The sequence below is a fragment of the Coenobita brevimanus genome, chromosome 101 (assembly GCF_032717465.1).
Source record: "Coenobita brevimanus isolate Jiangsu-jjx chromosome 101, ASM3271746v2, whole genome shotgun sequence".
Classification (NCBI taxonomy): Eukaryota; Metazoa; Arthropoda; class Malacostraca; order Decapoda; family Coenobitidae; genus Coenobita; species Coenobita brevimanus.
Window position 1 is genome coordinate 4978096 of NC_137054.1, and position 6820 is coordinate 4984915.

General features: G+C 43.5%; 1 protein-coding gene across 4 annotated transcripts in view; it reads left to right on the forward strand.

The window, feature by feature from the left end:
• LOC145415109 (uncharacterized) overlaps positions 1–6593 on the forward strand; it is an 80890-nt gene extending 74297 nt beyond the window's left edge. For 2 of the 4 annotated variants that reach the window (XR_013899994.1, XR_013899995.1), the window contains exons 7-8: positions 49–2895; positions 2930–6593. Coding sequence is in view for 1 of the 4 variants with exons in the window: in XM_080284527.1 (XP_080140653.1) it covers positions 49–1287 (1239 nt within the window). In the remaining 3 variants the exon portion in view is untranslated. Of the gene's footprint in view, positions 1–48 lie in introns of all 4 variants that reach the window. The other 2 variants (XR_013899996.1, XM_080284527.1) reach the window with 2 other exon arrangements.
• Positions 6594–6820: the final 227 nt, after the last annotated feature.

Sequence of the window (6820 nt, forward strand, 5' to 3'; positions counted from 1 at the left end):
GCATCCAGTGATTGTAATCGAACGTTATAGTTATTCATTTTCTTACAGATTGTGTTTGAAGGAAGACTTATCAAGGAAGGGAACGAGATTGCTGTGGACGACATCACCATCAGTGGCAACAGTCTGGGAGGACTTGAATTCGCGAGGACTGAAAGCACGCACGATAACACAACGCAAGCACCTGAAGCCGTGCTGACTTCTCAGGACGCTTCGCAAGTTTATAACGAAGAGAACGGGACTAGCGGACAAACACCCGAGTTTCTGGACGAAGGAGCAACGGAAAATGAAACTGCGCAAGACGGAAACACAGACTATTTAGATGCAACTACCCCTGCAATCGATACAGAAAATGGCGAGGTAACAGATAAATCAGAGAAAACGGATGAGCTCGGTACGGAAAATCCCGTAAGTACGGATGACGTTGAGGACTATAATAATGCCACTACTGACTGGGCAGCAGAGAACATTGAAATGACGGATACCGATGAAGGAGACGAACAAGGACATGACGCACCTGTTGACTGGCAAAACAGTGAGCTTGTTAATGCTAACGATACCGTGGACACAACTGACCTCAGCGAAAATGGCACTGACGTTACCTTCGCCATGCCTGGCGAGAATATGACTACGTTAGAAGATGAAGGACTTTCTCCCGGCCCCACGGCAGAGACGAGCCAGGGAAGTGAGTCCAACCAGACAGAGAATACGGCAGAGGTTACTCGCGTTGGCACTGGTGAACCTACTGATGATAACGTGACCAGTTCAGTGCTACCCACCCAGTCGAACACGCCAGACAACACAACCCTGCCTCTCGTCCCCTCACAGTCCCAGCAGACGAACGAGGAAACCACACAGGGGGAGATCACAGCTCCTGTTGGCGAGCAGACATCCAGAGTGCCTCAGCCATCGAACACAGGTGACGGGAATTCCACAGACGGGCCCACAGTCTCTCTAGATCCTACTAACTTCGCGTCGCCTGCAGGAGCACTCATACCCACCGACAATACTACAGGCAACGGCACGGTCACGGACGCACCCGTAGTGATGGCCGAGGACTCCGGCACAGCTTCCTCATGGCGGGTGTTCCAAATATTCCTGGTCTTGTGTCTGGTGGGAGTGGTAGCCCTTGGATTCCTCTACTGGCGCAAGAAGAGACGGCAGGATGACGAGATACCCATGTTCACCCGTTCTTCGCACACCGACTACCACAACCCAACCTTCACGGCGGATGATGATGCCAGCTTCGTGTCCAGAGGTGGCAGACACAACTATAAGTCCTTCGAGTAGTGCCCGGAAGAAAGATTTGAAGGTTAAGTTAAGGCTTGGATTCCTTAAACACGACGAGGCTGTGAATAGGTATTACAAAAAGAGAAGTGGGAATCGCGATGTTTGATATGGCAACCATCTATTTTCAGAGGCAGTCTCTCAGGCCTGTACGAGTATTTATGGTGCCACAGGAGAGTTCGTAGCACCTCTTTTCCGGCGATTTATTTTACATATCACATTTTTTCTAGCCTCATGCTCTATACTTGTAGGCATGCAAGATCGGTACTAAAAGTATAAACTAACATAAAAAAGAAATTTAGAGGTGTAACATGATAATACTCGTAAATCGCTAAAAGAAGAAGGTACCACGAAGTCTACAATGCCACCCAAATTACGGCCTTCAGTTTCAAATCTGGAAAGTATGAAAAGACGAGGCAGAAATTTGTGATTAATTTCTGATCCAGAGTGTACAGATGATAAATGTATAACATATATATATATATATATAGCGCCGGGAGGCCGATGATGTTCTAAATTATCAATATGGCTCTTGATGTTCCGAGGCGATTAATTTCCTGTCATCTGAATGTGCATTAGGTTAACGATGCTGACTTGGAAATGTCACGCAAACGCTTCCTATGGCATCCCTAAGTAACCCAGCTTATTAATGTGGGGTAGAATCATCTGGGATTTTGCAGTATACATCTACTGTGGTGCCAGATTCTTTTGAGCAGTGTGCATTGATACTTTTTGATTGACTGTACGTGTCAAAATGGCCCAGATGAGGAAAATAGTATAATCAGCCTGATTTAAGTTACACAAGTTTTCGAGAGAGCATCTTTCTGTTAACCGAGATATATCGTGTAAGGAGGAGGCACCCAGGCAGAGTTCCAGTAATCCTCCCCTTCCTCGCTTAGTCAAGAAGAGGCTTTAAATATTAGTCCTTCCCATTTCTGCTTGTGCCTTGAATTTCCCTTCGTTTTTCTTTTAGATTCCGCATTATCGTTATTTGACTTGCTCATCCTATGTTTTGTGTTATCTTTTCATTCTCACCAATTTTCAATGGTTCTAACACTCTTACACATACAAGTAAATGAACCCATCCAGTCTGTCAGTGTGTCTTCTTGTACTCTCCATATTTTCGTCTATCTGTGTCTATATATATGTCTATCTATCTACCTACCCATCAGTCTATTTGTCTATCTATCAATCTAATCCTGACTCCATCACTGTCCGAAAAGGATCGTGTATTTTGATGCTAGTTACGTAATACTGTGTCAGACGGATCGCGTAAAACATTCCATTGAGGTTGTGCTGTTGGCTGCCGGGTGTGTGGTTTGTATGTAGGGTGTTGGGAAGTCTGTATGCTCTAGAAACAGGAGATGTGGCTGTGTGATATTTGGTAGTGTGAGGTGTGATTAATGTGTGTGGTATGGCAGTTTATAGCCTGGGAATGTGGGGTGTGGTGAGGTGTGTGGTATGGTAGAATGAGGTGTAAAAGAGGTATGTGCTGTGGCAGTGTGAGGTATGTAGCATTACAAAGTGTGACTGTGTGGGTTGTGCCAGTGTTTGTAAGAGATTGCGAAAATTGAAGTGAGGCAGTGTGTGTGTGTGTGTGTGTGTGTGTGTGTGTGTGTGTGTGTGTGTGTGTGTGTGTGTGTAGTGATGACTGTGTGGCGTGGTAGTTTGTGGACTGGCGATGTGAAGTGTGCATGAGGTTCGTGTGAGGTATGTCGTGTCATCTACTGCACATTGGCTATACTAACACCCTTCTCTCTCTTTACAACACAAACAATGAGAGAATTTTGTTGCTCAGCAGAAAAATCGTTATTCAGATACTTCTGAGTTTTTTTGATAGTGCAATAGCTTGTTAGGCATTGCTTACTTTACTGCTACCACTGTATCCAGATGTTTACTTCATAACAACTACGTTATCCAAATGCAATCTACTGTGCAACTGGATCATATTGCCATTGTACATTCTAATGTCTGTTAGTGCTCTCATTATAAAGTTATTACCCATTTTCATGTTCAAATGTTCTGCAGGAAGAGATTAATTTCTTCGCAACGGCAGGTGTCTCAAAATGAGTAAAATTATCTATTAGAAGCAAGAAAAAAAAATACATACAACTGTACTGAAAGGTATGATGCGGTAATGTGCGACAGTCGGGATGTCGTGCAGTGCAGGAGGCTTCAGAGTCAGAAGTTTGCGCCAGCGAGGGAAAGGACAGTGTTGTCAGTGTTTAGTGTCTTAAGGGATTCAGCGCTTTAGACAATGTCGTCATTTTTTTCTTTTTTTAAACAGTGAACTAGTCAACAAGCTGCCATTTGGTGATTACATACATGAAACGGGCACTCCAGTCCATGTGAATACTCTACCACACCTCGGGCGTGCTTTTGCGAAGTGGGAGGGGAGGGGGAGGAGTCATAATACTGAGTTCTACTCTTGTTGGCACTAAAGATACCGTAACTCATTTTCCTCGGCGATTTAGCTTGCCAATTTCGCCTTATTATTCACTTGAATGTATTTGATGCAGAATATGTAAGTACTGAAATTAAATAATTATCATCAGAGATGTAGCATGTCAGACAAAGAGAAATTGCTGCGAAGTATCTTGTGTCAAGGAATGTACGGCTCACGGTGACTAACTGTGGCTTCATCTTGATTCACGGGCGAAAAATCCGTCCGACCAAGCACTAAAAGTGAAGACGAAAAGTTGCGATGTGATCAAGATATTTTGAACACAACCAAAACAGCCGCAGAGGTGTTTTGGCCTCCGCTTCGTTTCATATATCGATCCTTTGACTGAACAACTTGTCGTTTCAATGCCGAAATTTGGTGTATGGAAGTCCTAAGTTTCTGGCTACATTTATGCAATAGTTGTGATGATGTTAGCTTGGATTCAACATTGCAAAAATGTATTAATCATTTAAATACAAAAACCATACACGTTTTCCTCACATTGCTGATTTCATAAACGAATCAGAAGCTGGGGGCCCGCTTAGACCTTTCCAATCTCTGAGTAAGAATTTGTTTGCTAGCAGTATATTCCTTAAAACTAGAGAACGATGGTGTAGGCAGGCCTTCAGTATTTTGTGTTCCTCACTGAAAACGCATTGCGACTAAAGCATGTTTGAACACCTTTAACTTTAAGTTGTACTGTATTCAACCTTCTGACATTGCAGAGTGTAGTCAGCAGTGATACACACAAGTTAGGTATGTAGTGTACCTCTGTCACATGCCTAAAATAATATATTGAAAACCTGGAGGCATGTCTACTCTTTCGTTCTCCCATTTTTAACGAAGCTGCTCTTAGAATTTGAAACCTAGAAAAAAGATTATTCTTTATGTTATCGTTTTAGTGGTAGCATCTAGGAATTCGGCGACAGACTGTTCATGATGTATATACGAGTATCTTACCTGCCTTATATAGTGACATAGAAACAGAGAATAATGGCTGCAGGCTTAAAACTGAAATCGCTAAAGGAAAGGCAAGACTCCATTGCAGGACGATAATTGATATAACACGTGCTGATGATAGAGCGTGTCTGGCCCGTCTATGCCCCTGCTGACTACACTGCTGGCTAATTAAATCTAATAGCCAAAGGAGTTTCTAAAATGCCCATTAGAAATTGGGGTCTGCTTTCCCCTTTGGCGATTTCAGCATTAACTATACGGCCGCAATTGTAAGATAGAATCATATACTACAGCATTGTACCAGTTTTTAAAGTGAAGTACAGAACAACTGAGCAAGGGCTTAGTTTATGGAGTGTGAAGCTACTCGGGTTGAGACTGAAAAGAACTGGAATCTTATCTTAAGGTAGGATTTACTATAATGCCTCGCCATACGTTTCGAATCACTGTCATAGTCCTGCGTTCAGTCCTGGGGATGTCAGCTGTTGGAGAGAGCTTGAATACCTTTAATTTGACTGCAAATATATTGTAAGTTTACCCGAACAGAGTCAGCTTGTAACTTCTCTTGAAGTCTCAGAGATCCGAGTTTCCAGCCAGGAATTGTAATTCCCACCCTAGTATGTCGATTAGATTACTGCCGCACTTGTTAGGATTTTCAAGAAACATAAAGCAGACAATACGTAATGTTAATTAAAATATATTAATTTTATTGCTGTACATAAAACACTATTTAAAATTTTTGGCGGAGAACTTCAGGGAAAAAAAGTATATGTGTTCCTAAAATTTAAAGGTTAAGGAAATCCACATGATGGATATGAATATAGCAAAGCTGCCAAAATTATCTTATATGCCTTGATCTGATTCATGGTACCGAGGAATTTGACTGTTTGAATCTTAATTTTTTTAGCAAATTTTTGGATTCAGTTTTACCGTTTTACATAAGTCGAGCCACTTGTTTTTCTAAAAGTCAGTAAAAATTTCATTTCATCAACCATAATGTTATATATATATTTTTTTTTTCGATTAAGCAGACAAAACATGGAACATCCGCTCAGTTATTCTCAATGTGAATGTGCGACAGTTGGTGTGTATAAGCACGTGTGTAGTAAACAAAGAATCGTCTGAGTGACTAGGTTGTTCTTTCAAGAGACTGGAACTCGAAATGTTAAAGCTAGCTTTATGTCTAAGTTTCTGAAAAGATATTAGCATAGTGCAACTTGTTCTATAGTGGATGAATGCATAATGTGTGTCAGGTATCAGTATATATTTTATCATAGCTATGTAAGCTAATAAATAAATATATATCTGCATATAGCTATTTGTGTATTATAGTTTAACTCATGGCCAATACGTGTCCTTATTGTGCTATATCAATAAAACCATCAATCTGTTTGTCCATTTGTCTGTCAAAAGTCAGACCCCTATTATTAGATTTGATTTGGACGGTCGATACAAACAGCTCCAGCCACTTCTCCTTTGAAATTTTATAAAACTAATGGACAAACTTTATGTTAAATCAGAAAGACTGTGTCATAGATATTGCTTTACAATTTCGTCCATTTTGAAGATGACTGGTTATATTCGCTCTCCCTCAGTCGCTCCAGCTTTACATACACATACCCTCACGCCACTCCTGCACTCACCCCACCTCTTCCACCACCCCTCCTTTGCCACCCCCCACCTCTGCCACCCTCCACCTCTGCCACCACCCCACCTCTGCCACCCCTACCTCTGCCACCACCCCACCTCTGCCCTCACCCCACCTCTGCCACCACCACACCCCTGCCCCCACCCCCGCCCCCACCACACCCCTGCCCCCACCCCATTCTTACTCCACCTCTGCCGGCGCCCAACCCCTACCACCACCCACCCTGCCACCATCCCACCCCTACCACCACCCACCCTGCCACCATCCCACCCCTACACCAACCCCCCCCCCCGCTACCACCCCATCCCTGCCACCACCCCTCAACCCTACCACCAACCCACCCAGCCACCTCCCCACCCCTACCACCACCCATCCTGCCACCATCCCACCCCTACAACAACCCACCCCTGCCACCACTCCCACCACCTCATCCCTACCACCCCGCCACCATCCCACCCCTAACACCACCCACCCCTGCCACTAACCCACCC